Source organism: Amphiura filiformis, chromosome 17 (assembly GCF_039555335.1).
Source record: "Amphiura filiformis chromosome 17, Afil_fr2py, whole genome shotgun sequence".
In the NCBI taxonomy this organism is placed as follows: domain Eukaryota; kingdom Metazoa; phylum Echinodermata; class Ophiuroidea; order Amphilepidida; family Amphiuridae; genus Amphiura; species Amphiura filiformis.
In genome coordinates, this window is record NC_092644.1 from 2,816,406 (window position 1) to 2,842,404 (window position 25,999).

At 37.2% G+C, this 25,999-nt stretch overlaps 2 protein-coding genes across 3 annotated transcripts in view; one reads left to right on the top strand and one right to left on the bottom strand.

Annotated features, from left to right (window-relative positions):
• The window catches only part of LOC140136796 (uncharacterized), a 130,620-nt gene extending 122,810 nt beyond the window's left edge, over positions 1-7,810 (bottom strand). For both annotated transcript variants that reach the window (XM_072158394.1, XM_072158393.1), the window contains exon 1: positions 7,719-7,810. The gene's annotated coding sequence lies outside the window, so the exon portion shown is untranslated. The remainder of the gene's footprint in view (positions 1-7,718) is intronic.
• Positions 7,811-12,575: 4,765 nt separating this feature from the next.
• LOC140136799 (pre-mRNA-splicing factor SYF1-like) overlaps positions 12,576-25,999 on the top strand; it is a 56,327-nt gene continuing 42,903 nt past the window's right edge. Inside the window, 7 exon segments of the mRNA XM_072158399.1 lie at positions 12,576-12,685; positions 19,678-19,826; positions 22,219-22,342; positions 23,301-23,345; positions 23,347-23,499; positions 24,454-24,588; positions 25,784-25,948. Of these exon segments, the coding sequence (XP_072014500.1) occupies positions 12,647-12,685; positions 19,678-19,826; positions 22,219-22,342; positions 23,301-23,345; positions 23,347-23,499; positions 24,454-24,588; positions 25,784-25,948 (810 nt within the window). The 5' untranslated portion in view covers positions 12,576-12,646.

The following is a 25,999-nucleotide window of genomic DNA, read 5'->3' on the forward strand; positions in this document are numbered from 1 at the left end:
CGTGCTACAGACCATGCACCTGCATGTATGTTATCCATAGAGAGAAACTACTGGGTACAAGAATGAAGGAATGATCACAGAAACTAAAGTACCAATGTCTCACCACCCCGATCGTCGCTGGTCCCCCTCAATTGTGACTTGCTTTATCACGGCTTGATGTCACAGTTTCACTGCAAGTTCCCCCTCAATCGCTAACTTAAGTAAGTTTTGACAAAGGCTGAATTGTTTTGGTTCTCTTCAATTTTTACATGAACATTTTTGATCCAAAAAAAACAAAACAGAAATGCTTACATTTTCCTCAAATTCCTCAAATTCGAGTACAGTACAGTTTACATTTTACAAAATATCTAACATAAATGAATGGGATGACTCTTAATTGCAACCTGAAAGGATTTCAATCTCCACAGGAATTAAAATTTAGAAAATAATATGTTGCCATGACAACTAAAACTGTTTTGCTGATGTCACAATGCTGATTGTGCAAGTCAAGGATGAATTTACAAAAATATATTCACAAAATTCTGTTTGAATTTAGAAAAGATGGATTAATATTTTTAAACTTTCTGTTAGAGATCTATTGATGGGGGTTTGAAAATAATTTGTTGTTTGGGTAAAAGGAGTAGCATTTCATGCAAAGAACTAAATCTACTGTCTCATACATTACGTCCATGTAGTAAGCTTAAACAGTTCTGATTTTTGACTCTAACACATTAAATTCTGAATTGCACTATTAAGGGATCTGGAATGAGCGTTTTGAGCGTTTCGACAGTATTTTTTGTGGGACATGAGAGCACATCAGACATATCGAATTGCACTCTGAATACTGAAGAATGTCTTTCTGATATCAAATAATTTTCATTTTTTAAATTCACGATATAATACAAATTTTATGACAAACTATTAAAATTGGTTATTTTTCACATTTTTATAACAGTCCTCGAAGTAAATTTTATAAATCTAATGATATATTCTTAAAGTGTATGCAGCTGGGAGGAAAAGCCGACGATCAATTGAAAATTTTGACCTTTCATATTGAAGATATGGATTTTTTTTCCCAAAAGACCTAATTTTTTTGGTGTTTTGGGAAAAAAAATCCATATCTTCAATACGAAAAGGTCAAAATTTTCAATTGATCGTCGTTTTTCATCCCACCTACATACACTTTAAAAGTATAAATCATCAGATTTATTAAGTTTATTTCGAGTACTGTTAAATATCAAAATATCAATTTTTAATCATTTGCCATAAAATGTGTATATTATGTAATTTCAAAAATCAAAATTATTTGATATCAGAAGGACATTCTTCGTATTCAGAATGCAATTCGATATGTCTGATGTGCTCTAATGTCTCACAATAAATACTGTCCAAACATTCATACCCCATCCCTTAACTAGTGCAAATGTTCGTGGCACAACAATATTTTTATTCATCTCTAGTAGCACCTCCTCTAATATAAAAATGACCAACATTGAAACATATCCTGGGGCGTGTATTTTTTAACCAAACTATAGTATGTGACGTGTCATGTCAAAAGGAGACACTTTTGGGCAGGATCGTAAATGGAGAAATAGCCAAAAATCTGCCCGGTGGTGATTTTTTCAAAATGTGGGTTTGTTGCGAATTTGTGATGTTATTAATGTTAAAAGTATTGTCTGATAGTTTCAGACCAGAATATAACTGGCATCTTGTATTTTTTGAGACACTTTTCAAGGTAATTCCTATTCTCAACATTGTCAATAATATTTTTACAGGCCGATATCTCAATTTCTAATTTTATAATACCATAACTTACGAACTCAATATCTTCACTTAGGAAGAAAACGGTATTGTGGAGCAAAATATCTCTATATTTAAGATATGTAAAAACCTCAAAATTGATAACCTGCCCAAAAGTGTCTCCTTTTGACATGACACGTCACATATTTTATATTTAGTTTTATGGCCGGTTTGTTTAAACATGTAGCACATTAAACGGAAATCGACAGCCTTAATTTAAAAATCACAAAACACATAGGTAGGAATTTGAGTAATCTGTGTTTTAGACCTTAAAAAATGTCATTCACCACTTGATCAATCAATAAATAGTCAGATCCCTATTTCATCATCAAATCCACTCATACACATGTAGGCTCTAGATTTTGTCCCTGCAGAAATCATGTCTTGTCTCACATCAGTCACATCATTACATGTGGCATTCTAAATTCATAAATTGGACTGTGTCATTCATCACTTATTAACTCTCTCCGCGCGCACGGGTGTTGACTGCAGACGATAAGTTTCAAATTTTTTCTAAAAATTCAAAAATTTCAGAAATGTACATTTTCATGACTATATTTGGAATCAGCATGAAAAATGCATTAGAATGAGTACAAACAAGCCTAGTTTTGGTTTAGTGGTTCTTAAGATAGCTCTTGATATTTTGAGAAACTATTATGTTGAAGAGGTCTCCCCATAGGTAAGATCAATGATATGATGCCAATTTTCAGTCTGAATCTCATGTCATCACTGTAGCTCCTATTAGGGCAATTAGGCACGTCCAGACAATAGGGTTTTTGCTTAAAAGTAACACGGTTCTTGAGTAAAAAAAAATCTGGCGTGTAAATAGTCTCGAGGATTCCAATTCCTAAGTTTGCCCCAAATTTATCCCCAAATTCATCCCCACGAAATTTAGGGGATTTCACAATTTCGCTGAATGATACATTTTGCGATTCTCGGGTGCTGAGCTTAACCTATGACCTTGGTTTTAATATTTAATATGGCTCAATTTGGCACGCCAACAGATGGGTCACAGTAATACTTCTGGTTATAATTCCGGTCGATCCTTAACTTCATGTAATTATTTCGTGTTTACAAGCTAATCCTAACCCTAATCCCAACCCTAATCCTAACCCTAACCCTAATCCTAACCCTAATTTCGTGTATAATTACATGAAGGAGTAACCGTAATTCCAGAGCTGATGACTCATCAGGAATTTGACAAACTTGAGGATTCCAAGTTTCAATTGAGCCATGTGGGCCTTTTCGAGGATTGACTTAGTAATCACAATTCTCGAAACACGCCCGATCCTCAAGAATTCTATGATCGTCTGAACACGATATTGTAATATTTGCCTGCATCAAAAATAGATGAGATGATGAAGGATGAAGGAAGGATTGTAAGGGTGTTCTGCTTTAATTCAGCAGTGCATAAATACTGTGGGTGGGTGGGTGTCTAAGTAGTGGGTGTTAATACTGGGATGAGTGAAGAAGGTCCCTATAGAGATTTAGATGTGGGAACAGATCTATTCAGAACTTGTTCAAATTTAAAAATCACATGCAGAATTTGTTCAAATCTTAAAATTTTATATGGAAGCACATGTATGAATATCATCACAGTCAAGAAGAATTTAAAAAAAAATTGCAAATGTTAGATTGTGATTTAGGAAAAAAAATTGCAAAAACTCTCTAGATATAAGTTTCTGTGATTTCATTGTAATTTTTATGTTTTCAGAGAGTAAAAGTTTGGGTAAATAGCAAGTTTAATGGAAAATTCTTTGTATTTTTAACTAAGAAGAGCTACCCAGAGAATAAAAATCAGGGGTCGATTTAGCCACAGTCCCGGGCCAATAGTTTTCTCGTCGGCCAGGAGATTTCCATCTGGATGGCCCAGTGATGATTTTTACGATCGTCCGGATGAGCAAATCACTGAATGGGCCAAATTTTCTGAAAATCTTGGCTGGTCACCCCCTCAGATTTTGCTGAAAATCATTTCTAGCATACCTCTATGGGCATAATGAACACATGGAAAAAAGTAATGCTCAATTCCAAGCGGTTTTGGAGATTTATGGCTTGTCGAAATTTGCAGACTCGCCCCGTTTTTGCTCTCGCAAGTCACATCGTTAAATTAGTCGCGTATTGAGACACTCATATTTTGACTTTAGAAACAGATATTCGCCCACAGAAGCAGACTCTGGCCTTAGAAATAGTGTATCTCATTTTAATACTTACGAAGTTATGGGTCTCTCAAAACCTCTTTTTGTTTTCCATCCAAATTTCATTTGCATGATTTTCAGACCACCTTCCTACATGTACCCCTAAATATAGATATCAGAAAATGTTCAAACTTCATGTATGATTAATGCCAATGTCGCTCCCTGAATCAATAACAGACCATTACAACTTTTAATTACTGTAAGTGGTGGCTTGGACCCAAAGGCGACTCCACAAAATAAAATCTTGTAAACACCACCCCCTAACTTTGACCTTTGACCCAGGTGCCGAATTCCAACAAACTTGAAACTTACACCATGAATGCTTGAAAACTTGATATTTACATGTACCTGTACTAAATTTTAACTTTGTTTCTTTACCCCTTCTTGGTTAGATTGGATTATGAAATTTGGGTATTTTTTTGCCAAATTTCACACATATACATGTTAACATTTAGGATGCAGAGGATTGCAGGCTAATCTCTGTCAAAAATGTGTGTGAAATTTGTGAATTTTGAAAAGTGGAGATACAAGCATTCATGTTGTAAGTTTCAAGTCTGTCGGAATTTGGCAACCGGGTCAAAGATAGGGGGTAGTGTTTTCAAGATTTTACGAGCACGTACATTGTAGTAGCACTAGGCTGACGTAGTACAGGGATCTATGATGATTTTCATTTTTGGGTGGATCATCATATCTTAAGGCAAATGATGTAGAAAATACATGTGACCCAATGCACCACGCAATTGAATAGTAGACCGGCACTGCACATTACCGGCTTTGCCTGGTTACCAATTTTAAGATTTTTCTTTTTTTATTCCAAAAATAATAATATGCAATCATTAATTGAATGTTCCCAATATATTTGGACATGAAAAACATTGGGAATTTGCAAAGAAACAAGTGCATCATAAACTTCACCTCTATCACTCGAAATACATGTATCTCGCACTTTTTGGATTAGGACGCCGAGTGCGGCCTCAGAGTTAGTCTATGTAGGTTATGTTGGTTATGCTCCCTCCACATGTATGGAGGGAGCGTAATCAAACTGGGCCTGATATATAAGAAAAGGTAAACATATTTCTTCACAGTTTATAGTGTTGATCTGGGCTAGCTAGCTAATATGCTTACAGTCCAATTCCTTCAAAGAAATATTTTATGTAGTCAAAGTACTACTATTTACCAGTGTTGTCGGAGAAGATCTAGAATACGTCAAAGAACGTTATTCTTCCAAGAAAGGAATATATATTCTTCTGTCGACTTGCTGAAGTCTGGTGTTTTGATTCAACGCAACTGTCAAAATAAGTGGGGACAACTGCATCGCAGTCCTGCTTCCTGAAGATATTGTGTGAAAGGTGGAAATAGCACCAAGTTTGGAGAAAGCAGCGCAAGGAGTTAAATTTGGAGAACTGCGCAAGGAGTTTAGCATAGGAGAACGGCGCAAGGAGTTTAGTATAGGAGAACTGCGCAAGGAGTTATAAACGTGTTTGGAGAACACCATTTTCAGTATTTAGATTTTATCACATGAGGATTTATCAATGCAAGTGTACAAAGGACTTAGCTGATTTTCGAAGGACAAGTGAATAGGTATATATTACATCAGTCGTCCAGAACATTGCAAGAACTTTATGATCACCAAGAAGAAGAATGCTGGCTAAGTACTAAATAGATAAAGAGTGATTATATTTGATTATTATGTATGTGCATTTGTTGTCATATATTGTACCAATCATAACTGGCTTTCAATTAAAGACTTAGATTTTATTAGCTTAAGGGGGTACTACACCCCTCGATAAATTTGTGTCTATTTTTGCATTTTTCTCAAAAACTAATAGCACAGTGGTAACAAAAGTTATGTATATTATAGGGGCAAGGAAGCCAATTACTACACTGGAATTGCATTGACCCAAGACAAGCGGTTTGTTATTTATGATAAGAAATAAGGTACCGCTACGATGTACCTCATTTCCTATCATATTGAACCGCTTGTCTTGAGTCACTGAAATTTTAGTGTAGTAATTGGATTCCTTGCTAATAATAAACATAACTTTTTGTTACCAGTGTGTTATTATTTTTTGAGAAAAATGCAAAAAATAGTCTAAATTACCACAGTGTAGTACCCCTTAATCAAACAGTGTATTGTGCATTCGTGTGAATTTGGATAAAAGGTGATTTTGGCCTTGAGTCAAGTACGACTCGTAACAATATCATGACATCAGGAATTGACGCAGATTTTATGTGTACAATCAGTCATACCTACATGTGTGTAGAAAGGATAATTTAATTCAAATTGAGAAAATATTCTAGGTACATGACTTGTTGTACTAGGGGTGACGCAACCTCTCTAGCTGGATAGTATACTAAAACTTAAAAGCAAGACTTCAGTCTTTTTATCATAAACATAATGACATCTACGGACCTGAACTTGGGTATGCCAAGTTACAGTTACTGGAACTAGCACTAGCATATACACATGTCAAGCTACAGGAAGATCTTTCATTCATTATTCATACCATACAGTATACACCTAACGATTGTGTGTCATCGGCCCTCAGTCATCGGTGACTGTAGGAACATGGTTTCGATTCATGTATTCATACATTAAAAACAAAACAATTTTAACACATGACACAGTACAGCTGCTCATACAATGCATGTATATCAATGATCTTGTATGTAGACAATTACATGATAACACCCCAAGCTTGAGTAGGCCTACTGCTCCGGGATCTGGGATCCACAGCACAAATCAGATGGGGATAAGTTAGAAAGAATCCAAAAAAGAGCTGCCAGGTTTACTGTTGGCAATTACAGCAGGGAGTCCAGTATCACTAAAATTCTTGCTGATTTAGAGTGGGAACCTCTTCAGGACCGTAGGACTAAATTACGCTTGACGACCATCTACAAAGAAACTCACGGGTACATGTATATACCAAGTAAACATCAAGTGTCATCTTCGAGCTACAAATTCATCCAGTCAACCCAGGACTAGGCAATCGGGGGCCTTATCTTACAAAATAATCACCACAAACAAAAGACAGGTACTCGCTATATCCAAAGATTTTGCAAATGGAACCAACTCGACCAGGACCTAGATGCACCGCACCCGACGTCAAGACCTTCAAGACCAAGCTAGAAATCATCAACATCAAGACGCTGACTTCAAAGGCCCACTTCAATATTTAACCGCAACTTTGCACATGCCCCCCCCCCCCCACTTATGCGACAACCACAGAGATGGTGATTGTACGTGACACGACAGATACATACAGATACAGATACATACATGCATAACCATAAATTAATAGTACACATGGTGCACCATGAATGATAGTTGTTGTTGACCATGACATGATGTTAATGTTGTTGACTGTGTCAGTGTGTGGAATCTTTTAAGAGAATCATGAGAGTCCTCCCAACAGGAATAAAGGACTAGACAACCAAGTATACCAAGTAAGTAAGTATATACCAAGCAAGTTGAATGTTGTACTAGTCATGCTGGTACTATACTGAATTCATCATCATCATTCATCGTAATGATCATTCCATACGTACTACTATTTCATATACAGTGCAGCCAGTGGCAAGTGCATACAACATACATGTACAATTTATAGTCTTTAGAATTAGTCAATACACACAATTACATAAAACTTTACGAAATGACAGCTCTAAAAAGTAGATTGGTAAAGTACAAAGCGGAAACACCTTATAATGAAGATATCAATCAGATCAATTCATCTTCCTTACCTTGTAAGCTTATTGTTTAGGTTTTAGTATCCGATCTTCCCAGTCTCCTACATGTAGACTCGCTCCTACAGTGTTTCCAATTTATAGATCAACTGACTTTATTATTTTTGTGTGCACTGTCAATAGGCACACAAAATACAGCGCACTGATTGGTCAATACCTTGATTGATTGGGTTGCATAGGTTCATGATTTATTATTTTCAATGATTACGGGTCCATTCGATGTGTATTGAAAACCAGCAAAAAGTGGCTGGTTTTCGTGAACTTTAACAAACACTGTACAAAAGCTATCTAAAAAGGAGTATAGTACAACGCCGAATCAATATTTTAATACTACTAAAAATCATGTTCTATCATTTATTTGTCACGTTCTACTTGCCTATCCGGGAGTTTCTGTTTCAATCAGTGGGAGTCAGGCGCGGATTCAGGTGGGGAGCCGGCGGGCCTGCCTCCCTCCTCCCCCAAAAAAAAAAGAGGTAAGGAGAGAAAGAGGAAAAAGGAGAGAAAAAGAAGAGAAAAGGGGGAAAAGGAGAAGGGAACTTAGGGACCGTTCACAAACACAAGTTGTAAGGGGGGCCTGATGCAAAAAGGGGGGCCTGAAATTTTTTGACCCTCCTAAGGGGGGGGGGCCTGAAAAAAATAAATTTGTGCAAAAATAGTTCAATTAGGTCTTCATTTTGCAAAATTTTCTCACTTCTGACGGGGCACATCCCCCCGCAGACACCCTGTCGTTGAACTCAAAATTATACTGATGTTTATTAAAATTAAAGTATTCAATAGTAAAAGGATCATAAATAGTTAAAAAATATCAGATGATTAGTGACAATAAAAGTAATTGAATGCAACACTATCTTGCATAATTATAATTGGCTCACTTTAATACTGAAAAATTCTGATTTAGGAATCTACCAGTTTATTGATAGCGAACCCCGAAAATCCGGGGAAGCTAGCTAACAAACAGAGGAGTGCGGTGACTGAAAAGATCCGTACAGATCTAGATGTGAAAATCTATCGTTGCACACAAATCAATATAAATCAGAGTTTTATGCTTAAATGTAATAGCCAGAGTATGCAAAATGGGCAAGTGGACTACGGAGAAGTCTAAATAATATAAGCAATAATTCAGACAATAAAAGTTAACACTTTTCCACAAATGGCTTCAATTGGGCTGTCTTTCGCAAATTTTACACAATAATAGTGACAAATTGGTCAACCAATTGGGTCTTCATTGGGCTTCATTTTCCAAAAGTTTCTAACTTCTCAGACACTGCGCCTTTAGTTGCGCAAGCGCTCCGGGATGGCCGCTTCGCGGCCATTACTTACCGGTACTTTTTTTTTCTCGAAAATTGCATCCCCCCCCCCTGACTGTTCTGGATCAGCCATTGAGTGGCACTTCCCTGTTTGAATTTATTTTATTTATTTTATTTATTTATTCGTTATTTATTCAAGCTTATTCAGGAAATTCCATCAATACAAATGCACTGGTCTCCTGGAAGACATAATTAGGGGCTATTCAATAATTATGAGCCATGGGGAGGGTAAAATGGGGGGAGGGCAAGAAATGTTTGGCGAGCCGAAAGAGGTGGGCCAAGCAATTTTTGGCAAGCCGAGAGGGGGGGCAAGTGATTTATATGAAAACCATACGGAAACGCTTAAATATGCAAATTTTCTTGCTCGCTGTGTGCATGCGCTCGCAACATTGGGATCTCAAAAATGTGCAGGGGGGGGCAAAGATTTGGCGGGCCGAGAGTGGGAAAGGCAAGCGATTTTTGGCATGCCGAAAGGGGGCAAGTGATTTTTGACGAGCCGTTTGGAAATTTTACGGTGGATATGGGGATATGTGTGGGTATATGGGACATCAACCACCTACGGGGACATTTCAGTGTTCCCACAACACAGGTCCTCTTAAAACACTTAAAAACACCAAAATTGTATAGAGGGGGGTATGGGGGTGTGGGAACACGTTTTGAGGACATTGTTTGACCCATACGGTATGACACATCCCCATATATTTATATAGGCCTATATACTCCATTTTATGTCCCCAAAACGCGGTATATATCCCCATAACGCCAGTTTTGTATGTATACCGGTATAATAAGAAATATGTATTTTACAAAATGAAGGATTAATTAAAACATGATACATTACAAAATGCAACATTGTATTGCTCATTATACAAAACTTAGGCCTACGCATTTTTAAATTCACCCAAACGCATTGAACTATAATTGACACGAATAATGGGAGCTAGGATGGAGGAAGCTTGATCCAAGCAACTGAAGATCTATAAAGTAAAGTTTTCTTTCCAGAAGAGGTTTTCCATATTGGAACCACCGTCCACCAACATGTTTTGAGCGGGCCCCTTGTGCATTTGGAATGCGTAGATTCGAAGAATGAGTGAAAGTAAAATTTGAAGAAAGATACTCAGGAGCAATGTGCGTGAGACATTTAAAAGTTAAAATAAGTAGACCTAATTGATATGTCCCCATCTACAGCCAAGTTTAACCCAGTGTCTGCGAAAAACACGGACCAGCCTATTAGCTCTTACCGGTATATTATGCAAAATCTGAGCTTATTATTTTTTATGTGACAGGCACTAGTGAAATTGGACCAAACAGAACTGCAGTCCGGGACTAGACTGCATGTAGTCAAAATGAGGAAAGACTAGGTCTTGTGAAAGCATTTTGACAGTTTTCCATGAGCTTCCATGGAAGGTCACTTGCTTTACCCTACGAAACTCCTATTATGCGCTTAGACTGGCCCGGGTGGGCCCTACCCGGTCACGTGTTAAAAGCCGGGTTGCACTGAGGTAGCTGGTAACCAGGGTTTTTTACTTTTCACCACAACACTGTCAATTTTCAACAATCCCTTTATCAGCAGCAGTTAGCTATATCATGAAAATAACATTATCAGCAGTGTAACTATTTCATCAATAGGGCCTACCACTAAGCACCAGACATAGCTACGTTAGGTCTACGTCATCAGTAGGCCTAGGCCTACTGATATCAGAGGCGGAGGGGGCAGAGGGGGAACGTGCCCTAGGGGCCACTATAGGGGCGCCGAATTGGCCAATTCAGCATCGATAGCTTTTGTTTAGTAGGACCACTAGTTTCCCCTGGTAAACTAGTTTTTAATGTCGGACTAAACGCCGGTCCATCTAGTATGCTTGGCTAGTAGGCCTACAGCATGCAGTGAGGGAAATTGTTAGTACGGACATGCCGAACTATGCCAAATTATGGTACTTTACTAATAAGTGAAAATTAGTTGCACCGCAAAAGTTGGTCCAACTAACTTTTCTGGCTTTACGAATTGGTAGAACGAATCATGGTTGTACCAAGGGTTAAATTGTACTAAAGTTGAATTTACCGCCCTTTTGATCACATGACATGACTCTTATGACAAATTAAGCTAGTAGTAGATCTAGTCTCTACTAGCTTATAGACGACATTTCACACATGCAGCTGTAGACATAGCACATCTAGCGTCTTGAGATGTAGGCCTACATATTCTAGCCCGTTAGAAATGGTCGTGGATCGAAGAAATGGAAAGGTATGTTTTATTGACATTTTTCCCAAGCTTGTTTTTGAATAACTTACAAACCGTTAGAATTTGAAATGAGATTGTAAATCGGAACACAAATGTCATGATCATGGCCCGCGGCTTTGTGCATTCATGGTTGAGGCTGCCATGGCCGCCGAATTCGTGGAAACCTTCATCATGCCGTGTGTAGTAGAAAACAGGGCTCAAAAAACGGGGCCAAATCTGTTTTTCAAATTCTAACCATGCTAAAACGGTTTGCAAGTTATTAAAAAATACAAGGTTGGGAAAAAAGGTCAATAAAACGTAAGTTTCCATATCTTCGACCACTTCTACCGGGCTAGAATTGGGCTAGTTCCACAGACTAGTTCAGTCGAACATTAGTACAGAATGCCCTATTAAAAAAAATAGTCGTACTTGACATCGTTTTTGATAGTAGAGCCCATTAGTAGAACACCCCAATATATTAGTAGAGTCCCTAGTAAGCTCTAGTAGGTCTCAGTTGAACTAATTTATTATATTAGTAGGTCAAGGTTGAACTAGTAGGCCTATTTTGATAGTTAAGTCCCTAGTGTATCCTGACCTACTAACATATAGTTTAGTCCAGTCCAGCCGTAGGCCTATTAGTTACAGGTTAGTCGTACTTGACATTGTTTTAACTAACTTTTCCTTAGTTAGTCACCCCAAGTTTTGTTTTCAGAATTTTTTACGAACACATGCTCTGTCACCGGAAGACCCCCTATTTTTGATCTGTCATCCAAAGACCCTTACTATACTCATTTGAACAGCAACTTTCATTTATCACTGATTTTGTTACCTATTTAACAAAAACAAAGAAATTTGAAGCCATTTCAGAACTAGAAATTTGATTTTCGAGGTTTCTGTGGCGCTGTTTCGGCTTTCACCCAAAGATTCCATTTAAAAAAAGGTCATGTTCTCACCCAATGACCCTATTATAGGCCTAGTACCGGTATTTTTTACATTATGCTCTCACCGAATGCCAAAACTCATGCTCTCACCCAATGACCCCATATTTTTTACATTTTGCTCTCACCGAATGCCCCTTTGTGCGAAAGTGCCAGCCCTACACATATATATCCATTTCATATTGAAGTGCCTCCACCCCCCCCGGTAGGCCGCCAGTACTGATGGCTCTGAAAAGGGCCGTTCACTGAAGACCGTGTCCTTTGTCAATAGAGAACAAGCAGATCTCGCCTATCTACTAATTTTAAAGGTTTTGGTTCACTAGTGTTCTTGAACAGTGTTGAACAATATTTTTTTGTTGAACAATATTTCCTACAGCATTTGTCCCACAATCCCTCGCGTGTCGTCGGCTCGGAAAAATTACGTTCGCTAAAACAGACAAAAGTTGTGTTTTTCTCTTCTATATGGTAACGATGCCTGAGAAACAGAAAGATATCTTATTTGTAAGTTTATAATTTTCAGGTTTGATATGAATTAGACATTTTTTCTGTGTCGTTTTCTTCGGAGATACCTTCATCGGTTTTCTCGATGTTCAGAAGTTGTCGAATTCAACAGCTTGGTACTCACTTACTACAGATATATCGTCATCATCATTGACATTGTGTCATACCATTGTCATAAGCTTACATGATGTGACTATCTAATAATAATTATTATAATGTGTGTAGATAGAGCCCAAAACTTCAATAGGCCTCATCTGCGCGCCTCACAACATTGAGCATGCCATGCCCGCCCCAGGGCCGGCCTGCCCATGTTAGGCATGTTCACAAAATTTTCAAGTAGGATATTTCACATGGAAATTATTTTGTTTAAAAAGGTGATTGTTTAACTTAAAAAAAATGAGGGGTCAACCATGTCTGTAGGTCAAAAACTAGCGAAGTTATGGGCAAATGTCTGTTTTAAAAACTGCACTTTTCTGCGCCATCATTGACAATGCCTTACAATGACTTACTGTACAATAAAAGCATGTAATGCATCATTTTTTACCACGATGATCCATTTTAAACAAAGGCGATTTTATTTTATGAAATCTAACTTTCACTGCATGCTGACTTCTATATCAAGGATAAAGTACGGTACCAGCACTTTTTAGACTACGTCGTCAAGTTTCTGGTGTCGAAATTTCACATTTTTGTATTTCCCTATGGGGATTACACAGTTAAGCCATTGACTGTGAGCTACTGTGGTCCAAACTTTTTGGATTGAATGTCGCCCTCTATAATAAGCAATGTGGACATGTCTACCCATGTTGTTGGCCACGCGTCGTTGACGTTGGTAGACAAGCAGGCATGGAAATTTACACTCGTCCGGTCACCAGTGGCGAGTAAATTTGCGGCCGGTCGAGGAAAAATTTCAAAGGCACCAGCCCGACTGGCGAGTAACATTTCAAGGCCTAACTCAACTGGTGCATGCATGATGAGTACAATCTGACTTCTTGTTATATACTTTGATTTACATAACCTTGGCTTGAAAAAGTTGGAAGTTCAAACAAAATTACATACATAACATTCGTCCGAACTTTAATAAAAAATATGATTATCATTTTATCATTTATGATGTTGATGGCCCTCCGTTCGCAGCGTTTTTTATAGTTTATACTACTCGATCGTTGATCGCTTTACGCATGATCACAACGTGCAATAAACGATGTCCACCAGACGTTCAAATGATATGACACTAAGCGACGCACGACATTTTTGTACAGCATTTTTTAGTTTCAACTCTTGAGAGGGGGCCAACTCGACCAAGGGCCTTGAATATTGAAGTCTTTTTTTGAATAAAATAATTTTAAAGAATATTTCCAACCAGCTTAGAAAACACAAAACAAATCTTCATAATTTGTTTTTGAAAAGGAGCAAATATAAATGTAGGCCTTCATCATCTTCCGCTGCCCGTGGTGTAAAACATCCAACCCCATCATTGAATATCCCACAGTGAACATGCTTTCACGGGGGTGTTTTGCAGATTTAAGGAGGTTTACATTCATTTTCCATCATATAATTCTTATTTGTTGAGTAGGACATGGTCTCAGATTTGAAGCAGGTTTCACTGCCAAAGTGTGTAAAAATTCACTCCAGAGTGAAAATAGCTATGTTTAATTTCTAAGGTGTCTTTTCTAGGGTAAAATTGTTTGTAGAACATGATTTTTTTGTCAAAACGCGTGCATCGTACATCGTTTTGCTACAAAATGTTGATTTGTGGCCGATTTTGCCCGAAAAATGCACTTTTGGGTGACAAAATTTTCACATGCCAACTTTGTATACTCATAGAGTCTACAATCTACATAGATATGGCCCTTTAAAATGTTAACATATCAGCTGAGGGTACTATTTGATGGATTCAGGTATTTGTTTTGTGATTGACCTAATCATTTGCGTGCCAGAATCATTCAAATATGACATGCCTTGTGACAATTGACATGCCAAAATAAGCTGTTTTCGGCAAAAAAATTTATTTGAAAAATCATAACTCTTGATAGGAAGGTGCTACAGTGATGGTTGACCTACCAGTCTATGCAGTATTGAATGGGCTTTCATTTGATACCTAACTTTGTTCATTTTAACTAAGGGAAAAACTTGCAAAATGTAAAAATGTTTCCCCTACCCCTTAAAATTTTGATGTGTGTAAAAATGCCCGCCATTTATAAAAATCGGGATTACAAGAAAACTACAAGAGCTATAGGCTTGAAAAACTAATCAGTTATGCACAGTATAAGTTCCTACTTGGGTATAACATTAATATCTTTCCATTCCTTCTCAATTTTCTTTTCTAATTTTTTTAACAATTTGTGACATCTGCAAATTACGTAAAATTTGGCATTTCGAAAAATCGTAAAAAAAAAAATATGAGGGCGACATGTTTAAAAAACTAATCAGTTATTCCCATGATACAGTACTACAGGGATATAGTACCAAACTTGTGCTAAAATGCATATTTTTTGAGTTCTAATTTTTTTAGCAAATCGACTCGCCACCCCATTTTTGAGCAAAATCGGGAACAATTAGTACCTGTAATATTGCGCAATCATGTGACCTATATTCAATGTGTGTGCACCAATCAGATGTCAGACTTGCACTACAACATGATGTGAGCCTTGCAGAGCCTTTATAAGTGTGCCAATAGAGATCAAATACGTTGTGATGATGTTGTCACTTATGGATCTCATATTTTTATTTCCGTCAAAAGCATATGCCTCTACTGTAATGCTCATATCAGGAAAACAATGACAGATTTTGCATTTCTGACTTCAGAAAACTAATCAGTTATTCCCATGATACAGTACTACAGGGATATAGTATCAAACTTGTGCTAAAATGCATATTTTTTAAGTTCTAATTTTTTTATCAAATTGACTCGCCGCCCCATTTTTGAGCAAAATCGGGAACAATTAGTATCTGTAATATTGCGCAATCATGTGACCTATATTCAATGTGTGTGCACCAATCAGATGTCAGACTTGCACTACAACATGATGTGAGCCTTGCAGAGCCTTTATAAGTGTGCCAATAGAGTTCAAATATGTTGTGATGATTTTGTCACTTATGGATCTCATATTTTTATTTCCGTCAAAAGCATATGCCTCTACTGTAATGCTCATATCAGGAAAACAATGACAGATTGTGCATTTCTGACTTCAGAAATGAATTCTGCACAAAATTTCAGTCTAGAAAACATATTTAAAACAATATTTTTTGAAACTTTATATTTTGCCATTTTTGGCAGTCAAACCTGCTTCAAATCTGAAACCGTGTCGTAGGCTCCTAATTAGTCATAATTAAAAGATCAGTATGGAATTACTGTTATTATTCAACTATAATATTAAATGCGCGCATATTTTCCAATATTTATAAAGTACCGTACGGTATTAGTATTAATAAAATATATATATGGCACCCCCGCCAGGTGAATGTAACATTCCAAAACAATTTCCCATTCATATGATAATTAGAAGTAAACAACTGAACAAGAGGCCCTCAACAGAAATAAGCAAGCTAAACTAGAGAAAAAAAAAATTAAAATTAAAATAATATTTTAAATACTTTTCAAAAAGGCCTAGTTTGGAGGTAGAAATTGTTTTAAATGTATTTGGGGATCGTTTAATAGATTTATTGCCAGTGTATTTGGCCACGGGAGCTTCATGATTAGGCAGACTGGGAATTCCGCTTGTCAAGCCCGAGCCACATTGGGATGACTTGCACGAAGGAGGTAGGGTTAAGTGTAAGGCAGTGACTCAAGCCCGGATATTCGGGTACCCGCCCGTTTTTTCCCTACCCGGATACAAATTCCATTTACGGATTACCCGAATTAAAAAAAAAAAAAAAAAAAAATTAAATTTTTTTTCAAAGTTTTTTTGGTTTTGCAGGGTCTCTGGACCTAGACCTAAATGCTAGGATCATGGTTGACCTAAAAAAAAATTGAATTTTGCACATTGTTTTGTAATTTTAATATGAAAATTGATACATAGTTTTCATGTCATACTCTATTAATGATATCAAAATGCATTCAAATTCAATGCATTTTGATATCATTAATAGAGTATGACATGAAAACTATGTATCAATTTTCATATTAAAATTACAAAACAATGTAAAATTCAATTTTTTAATTTTTTTTAGGTCAACCATGATCCTAGCATTTAGGTCTAGAATCCAGAGACACTACAAAACCGAAAAAAAAACTTAGAAAAAAAAATTTATTACCCGCCCGAAATTTACCTCGGGTACCCGAATACGTCATTACCCGATAGGTCACAGCCTTAGTTAAGTGACCGCTTATAGGTTGAATTCCCAGTCTGCTTAGTCATGAAGCTCCCGTGGCCAAGTGGTTAAGGTGCTGGTCTCGTAAACCAGAGGTCCTGGGTTTAATTCCCGGGTGGGATCACTTTTCCTATTTCCTCCTTTAATCATTGCTCGATGGCGAAACTGAAAAATTGCATCATAGTCTGTCTATTCATGATTTTGTCATCGACCTTGATAAGTTGATGTCCAACATTTCTATATGATTCTATCATAAGAATTCATTGTCACAACAGAAATGAGAATCTCATGAATGCACAACCATTCTTTAGAAATAAGACTGACCCGCTTTTATGGAATGAGCTCTTAGCTGGCGCTGCCTGTGCTTCAGTTGTGTACATTTTATTTTAAATACTTAGTCAGAACGCATGTTGCGATCGTAAAGGTAGTTGTAATTAGCACTGCCAGTGGTAAACTTTTTAAAAAAAACAGGCAAATTAAGTGTCATTTATCGGGATGATATATTTTTGTATTAATTGACAGTACGGTACCGTACATGAGTATTTTCATTTTTGACACAAAGTACTATGACCTATTTACCCCCAGACAGAAATAATTCGACCACAAACACCAATTGCGCATCTGTCAGGCATTCAGACAGACATTCATATATTTATTTGCATCAAATATCATATGTTACAATAAATTAGCATGCACATTAAGAAAACAGCTTCCACAATACTTTGAAAATATAGTTATAACCTAGATGAACCTACCTAAGATACCTCCCCAGTGAACTATCTACCTGGGAGCTGATCAAGTCATAACAAAACTAATAATAACTATATTATTGGATATACCGCCCCAGTGAACTACCTGGAATCTAGTACCTCCCCAGTGAACAACCTACCTGGGAGCTGAATTGATCATGAATCAGGGCCTAGATGAACCTACCTAAGTTACCTCAACCCAGTGAACAACCTACCTGGGAACTGATCATGTCATAACAAAACTAATGAATATATTATTGGATATACCGTCCCAGTGAACAATCTACCTGGAATCTAGTACCTCCCCAGTGAACAATCTACCTGGGAGCTGAATTGATCATGAATCAGGACCTAGATGAACCTACCTAAGTTACCTCAACCCAGTGAACAACCTACCCGGGAGCTGATCATGTCATAACCAAACAAATGAATAATTACATTAGTGAATAGTGGGCTGAATCTTTACGATAACTGTGCATGAATACTGTTCTTCCAAGAGATTGCTTCCTGGAATCCTAGGAGAGAAATTCCTGAAAGGTTAATTTGGATATAAAATAGTATTAATCCAATATGAAAATATATAAAGTATACATGTACATAATTAAATACATGTTAGAAAACATTGCCTTACTTGACTGTTTTAACATTGAGTAATCCTTGATAATATTATAGTGAAAGTTAAATCACACCCATAGAACAGTTCATTCAACATGTTAAACTAGCTCAGAGAAGAGTTACCACCGAACTACTTTTTCTGCAAAATTTATTCTTTAATATAGCCAAGCACAGGGTGGTCTTTTGACATTTTTATCGAAACGAACTTTGCTGATACCACCATCATAAATATAAAAGAGCCCAGAGCATATGAATATGTCAAATTGCACACCCCTAACTCTTGTAAGTAATTACATATTTCATTTCATTTTATTCGCCAGAAAAACGTTTTAAAATACATATATTGCCCATCTATAAGCACTACATCAAAAACAATTAGATATTTAAAAATGATTATATAAGCCCCTTGAAAAAGATCATCAGGACTGTTAGATAACATACCAATGGTAAACTGCTTCACGAGTCCAACAATTCGATATTAATACATCTTTGCTATAATTGCTACTGGTACCACACTTATGTAGATAATATCCTGGTGTAGGTTATTCACCCAGTAGTTTAAATGAACAAACAAAGCAAAGTGAGTTGCACATTTTTTGTTACAGTATTAAATTTAATTTACAATATAATCTTCTTCAGATAATGTCACATATTTTATTAAATTTTCTTTGATTATCCAAGATTATTCTTTCTTATACATCAACATTTTTTAATTAGCCATAAACTTTCGGCTTTTATTATACTATTTTCAAACCTTTAATGGCTTTAAATGCACACCTTGCAATAGGGAGTGGTGGGTGGGAGAAAAATTCACCATATGACTTGTCTGCATGAATATTGACAGAATAATGGTGGTACATACACACACACACACAAGAATCAAGCCTTGTTAAATTGATCACTGATGGTGCCCATGATAAACAAATCTAGACAATACACATGTATCACCTCATATTGATCTTATATCACTTCATATTGATCTTTTAGCAATAAACTAACAGGACCAAACCATTATTTCTGCAGGGGTCAAACTGGTTTTTAACCTGGTGGTTCAAAACATTATTTCACTATTGACACTACCATATTTTTAAATTAGCAATGAAGTACATTCTCAACCTAAGTGTAATTGTAATAATCGCAGATTTGTCAGTACTTTTTACACAAGTGTTCGCTCTAAATTGTTCCTGATTTCATCAATTCAAGCTAATGATCGTTTTTATAATAAAACATGCTACTAGCCTAGCCCGAAACACTTAGTCTTCTTTACTATAGTACAACTGCTAAGCATAATGTGAACCCCATTTTTTTTCTCAGGAAGAAGATGACCTACCATATGAAGAAGAGATCCTGCGTAATCCGTACTCGGTTAAGTGTTGGATTCGCTACATTGAACACAAAAGTGATGGGCTAGCAGCAGGCAGGAATCTCATCTATGAAAGGGCACTGAAAGAACTGCCAGGAAGGTAAATGATCAGGCGGGCCCGCAGGCTTGTGGCCCTTAAAAATTTGAGGGCCCAACAAATTCTAAGAGCAAGGGCCTGAATGGCTTTCTGGCTTATTTTCAAACCCTGGAGTACACCCATCTATAGCTTGATGTGGATTATATATTATTCAGGCCCTTACAGATTGGAGAGGGCCCTAAAAATATAAGATCAAGGACTCAAATGGCACACAGAAGTTCTGTCTTATTTTGAGGCCTTTAAATTATTCTAGAGAAAATTTGTTAGCTCAGGTGATGCCTTGTAGTGTAAAATGCTCAAGACTAAGGGAAATAAGTTTTGTTTCTGGCAGTAAGACTAACAGGATGAGAAAGAATGGGACTGGAAGGAAGGGAAATTAAGTAAAATAAAGAGCTACTTTTGAATTTACTCATTATTGTTAAGACTTGATTTGAATTCAACTTCTTATACTTAGTTCGGCTTATAATTGGCGAAAAAATGAGACTTGTAACATTGTGTATTGATATAGAATGGCGTGCACACAATTGGACGCAGTACGTTCAAGTTGCGTATTGCATCACGTGTGACTGAGGCATGCTTATGTGAATTTTAAACACAAGTGTAAGTTGGCACTTTATTGGTGCGTGCAGTATAATAAAAACCAAATAATATTTTGCCAATTATAAAGCGAACAAACTATAAGAGGTTGGACATAATTAGGTAAATCTATTTGGATACAAATTAAACACCATTTGAGAATAAAATCTTTTGTAATTTCAGACAAGTTCATGACATGGAAGAAATGTGAACTTTTAAAATGTGTGAGCGGTCAAAACAAGGGTCGGTTTGAAACAAGAAACTGAATAAAAAAACCAAAAAAAACCCCCTAAACCACTAGCAGGCCAGAGTAAAACTATTTATTATTGGTAATCCCTGCTTTTTCCAAACTTATCATGATGATCAATATTGATCATGTGGTGTTTTAAGGGATCTGGAATGAGCGTTTGGACAGTATTTTTTGTGGGACATGAGAGCACCTTAGACCTATCGAATTGCATTCTGAATACGAAGAATGTCTTTCTGATATCAAATGATTTTCATTTTTTGAAATTCACGATATAATACAAATTTTATGACAAATTATTAAAACTTGATATTTTTCACATTTTTGATATATAACAGTCCACAAAATAAATTTGATAAATCTAATGATATATTCTTAAAGTGTATGTAGCTGGGAGGAAAAGCCGACGATCAATTGAAAATTCAGTATTCAGAATACAATTTGATATGTCTGATGTGCTCTAATGTCCCACAATAAATACTGTCCAAACATTCATACCCCATCCCTTAATGAGGTCAGGATTGACAAATTAAGTGACAATGTTGGGATTGATTTTTTTCCGACATGTCGGCAAGAAAAAAGCGTGCCGATAACGGCTCTAGCAGGTTTGATTAACTTAGTTAGGGTTGGTTTGGAAACCAAAACCAGACACATTTTTGCCCAAACAAAGGCATTTGAAAAACACAAGATACCTTCACCAGGTAAATATATGTGAACGTCCAGGTCGAAACGCTCGTAAAGTCGGCCCTGGTTAAATTTGTTTTCTTTCGTGTTTAGAAAATATATATCATAAGCTTTACAATGATATATCATTTGACTTCAAACGATCCAGAAGCGGAGTTATAACTTGTTAAACTTTGCTCCTTCAGTAAAAGGGTACATTATTTTGGCACTACATTATTTCTTTTTTTCCACATTGCAGACCTTCATTTTTGAGGAGCTCAATTGAACTGGAGCTCCTACAGCTCTCCTGAACAGTATTTCAGGAGCTCAATTTATTGAGCTCCTTACTTCTTGAAAATCCTATGGTTTAATATTGATATTATATAATTGAGCTCTTTGTCAAGCTCCCCAGTACACATAGGAGAGTGACTAACTGAGCTCCTGCTATTTTCAGAAATGAAGGCCTGACATTGCTGGTATTAAATATCAAATGGTCATAATTGACGGTCACTTCAAATCATCCCCAACTGAACAAGATTCAGGAATGTCCTCTCATTGTTAATTGTTGGTTAACCCACCACTTGAACAGGATTTAGCCGAAGCAAACAAAGACTATAAGCTTTTTACTAATGCTATACATAAGTATAAGCTTAGTATCCTCTTTAAACAATAGGATTAAAGATTGGTGTTTGACGGGACTAAAATGAGAAACATGTCGGACAAATATTAGGGACATATGAATACAACCTCTATGCATATTTTGCACTGTAACTCGAAATACAATTTGCCGACTTTATGGGCGGTTTGAGATGTATGGTCACATATGTATGAAGTTATAGAGGTTTATAGTATGAAATGTACTCACCGGTATACTGTATCTTTTTATCACAATCATTCATTATTAAACAGTTACAAACTATGGTACAACTACCTGAAAGTGCGGAGAAAGAATGTGAAAGGTCGCTGTATAACAGACCCTGGCTACGAGGATGTCAACAATGCATTTGAGAGGGCACTTGTTTTCATGCATAAGGTAAGAGGGTGGTATAGAGGGTGAATAGTTTTCTTTGGTATTGGGGAGGGGGCACTTGGCTTTGAAAGTGACGGGATGTGCAGACAGCAGGTCATTTAGGTCAAAACTAGGGGTCTTTTGGTGAGAGCCTAAACACCAAAAAAGGGGTCTTTCGGTGAGAAGCCCCCCAAAAGGGTCTTTCTGTGAGATCGGGAAAAAGAATGGGCAGCTGGGATTCTAAACACTGAGCAAATTCAATGACAAAGGGACCCAAAAATATAACTCAAAATTGTTTGGCTTATATTAGGGGAAAAAATAAAGACTCATAACACTGTGTATTGATAGAGAATGGCGTGCAGGCAGTTAGGCGCAGCACTTTGTGTTAGAAATTAATCTTGATTTGCCAAAATACTGGAATTGTTTTACAAAAAATAAACAAATTATAATAACAATTTGCACTTTTGACAGATTTTTGAGAAAAGATGTGGAATAAAACACTCCTTCTCTGAACCAGTTTGCTGAAATTGCAGACCATAGCTTTAATACAAGAACCAGGAAATACTACCAGAATATGTTGCACAACCAAGTGGGAAGCATGGTGGCCTAGTGGTTAGGGCGTGAGCCTCATAATCGAAAGGTTGTGGGTTCGAGCCTCACCACGGCCAGTGTGTTGCATCCTTGAGCAAGATAGCTTAAATCCCAATTGCTTCACTCCACCCAGGTGTAAAAAGGGGAGCTGCTGGGGGTAATTACGATCTAAGTCGCTGAGAGTACCTGCGCATCAGTTGCGGACTTGGTGAAGTGAAAATGATTCTGATGTATCCTAATGGCAGCGGAATAATTGTTGAAGTGTGCTGATGCTTAGGCGAAGTGCACATTGAAACAACCAACATTTATTTTATTTATTTTAACTCTCTACTCACCTATCCGCTAAGAACCCCTCCCGGACTAAATACCACTCGTTTTGTTTCTTCCCCAGATGCCCAGGATATGGCTGGATTACTGCAATTTCCTTCAGGAGCAAAAAAAAAGTGTCGCGTGTTCGACGCACATTTGACAGGGCCCTGAGGGCGCTGCCCATTAGCCAACATCACCGCATCTGGCCACATTATCTCAAGTTTGTTTGCGCACATCCTTTACATGAGACAGCAGTCAGGGTATACAGAAGATATCTGAAGGTAAAGATTGTACAGTGTGTTGGGGTGGGGGTGTATGGGTTTTGTGTGTATTTTGTGTATGTTTTGATGTGTGTTTACAGTGTGCACACACACCCCCACCCCGACATTTAACTGTGGACACATCGGTACTGCTGAAATCTGTGCTTCTTGGATGGTGTCATTGGTCTACTCCAGTTGAAATCCGCATCCATACACACCCTATGGAAGACATGACCTTAATCTCCCATAGAGTAGCCCATTCAGGTAACCCCGTTTGAAATTTACACTCCGTGTGTGGAAGATTTCGGTCATGTTTTCCATAGGGGGTAGGGGGTGTATATATTTCAACTGAAATAATGCAATGGATCACAAATGGCATAAAAAAAGGCATTATAAACTCAATGCACCGGCGTGTCCAGGATCTGTTCATGCGGGGGCTCAGAGGCTTTCAGAGTTATGCGGGGGGCTTAAGGTGGTATTGGAGGCATTATGGAAGTACTCTAAGCATGTTTTAAACAGATTAATTGAGTAGAGCAAAGCACACTTATCAATATGCCTTTTGTTTGAAGCAAATCGGACATACGGTTTTCAAAATATATCAATTTACATTTTCTTTGTATCTTATTGTTTTTATCAATAATCTATAATGTTAATGAGCTAAAATGACTGGAGAAGCTCATTAACATATAATTTTTGCCAATATTTTGCTAAAAATCCATGCATAAATGATCAGGGTACTTTTATTTTGCATATTTTTGCCTTGAAACTTGGTCAAAGTGCTTCTAATATGTTCTGATGTATTATATAATGAAGCCGCCCCCTAATTTGCATATTTGCATAATTAATTAGCATTATGCAAATTAGCTCATTAATAATGCAAATATGCAAATTAGAGGGCGGCTTCACATAACATGTGTGTATCATTGCTAATTTGCTTTTTGTTGTAATGATTGTCATCTCTCATTTTGTCCCCAGCTTTTCCCAGAGAACTCTGAGGAGTACATTGAGTATTTGGTGTCTATTGATCGTCTAGATGAGGCAGCATTAAGACTGGCTGATGTGGTGAATCAAGAAGACTTTGTCTCTAAAGAAGGCAAATCTAATCATCAGGTACAAATAGTCAGAACTAAAAAAAAAACCAGGAAATGGCCCTTGTGAAAAATATTTGTTAATGACAAAAGTACACACAAGGGCTTGATTCTGCCCGGGTAATACCCGTGCTTAAGCCGAAAAAAAAAAGCGAGATTAGTGCTAGTCTTAAGACTCCCACTAGGGATATCAAATCCAAAAAATTACTCGGTTATATTCCAAAAGTCTCTATAGAGGCCCTGCATGAAATTATCGATTGGCTCCAAACAAAGGATTTGAGCCGGTGTCCTTCACCGTAGTTATGCCGGAGTGCAGTCCATTCAATCAAATGTTGTCATCAACCTATTTGATCGTAGTGCAGGGTTATGTGTGTAAGACGAACTGTCACGGTAGATTGCAATCATGCTTTTGTTGAATGCATTTGAGTAGTCCGCCATATTTACGGGATGATACGTCACATGCAAGGCCTCTATTAGTCTCGCTAGGAATATAAGAGTCACCTGTTCTGATTCCATCTCCACTTATCTTTTTTTTGACATTGGAATTTTTGATTAAAAAATTGAACAAAATGTGAATTTGTGACTTTCAAAAGTCATTTCTGGTACAATAATTGTCATATTATGGTTACCTCCAGGAACCCTGGATCTAGCACGGGTACACAGAAAATTGTTGAGTACCTACCCTGAGTAAAATCTGTTCAATTGTAATCTAAAAAGTCAGCCCTGAAAATAGTTATTCAAATATTTAGACTTGACTTCATATAAACTAAATATATCCGTGTGGGTTGTGGGCGAAAAGAGAGCCTAAAATTACATGTTGCCTTGTTCAAGTGGATATTCACCTAGTGGTAAATATCAATTGATTGGAGTGTTTAACTTGAACACTACACTTTTGTTTGCTCACCTGGAACCAGGGTTATAGCTAGCCCAAGTTGAGTGCCGGCTAATTTTACTATCCAATTAAAGGGATGGCTCGGGGCACAATCTTTGTAGCGAACACAAGGGATCGGGGAATAAGCTAGGGGGTATTTTTTCCTCTTTTTAGGATGAATAAAACATTTGTGGGAAAAATTTTTTTTTATTTTTTTTTTTAGTGCCAGTCGACACCGGTCCGTGCCGGTTACCCCCGACCGGCGCCGACTAGCGTGGCTATAACCCTGCCTGGAACGTTTTCCCAATCAATCTGTTGGCCTATTGTCTTGCTATTTTTCTTTCAGTTATGGTATGATCTGTGTGAATTGATATGCAAGAACCCAACCAAAGTGACGTCCCTCAAGGTTGATCCCATTATCCGTGGGGGGATCAAGAGATTTTCGGATGAGAGGGGAAAACTCTGGTGTTCCCTGGCTGATTTCTACATCAGGAGTGGGCATTTTGAAAAGGTAAATTTTTGTATTAATTATTTGATACATTTGCATAAAAACATGAGAGGT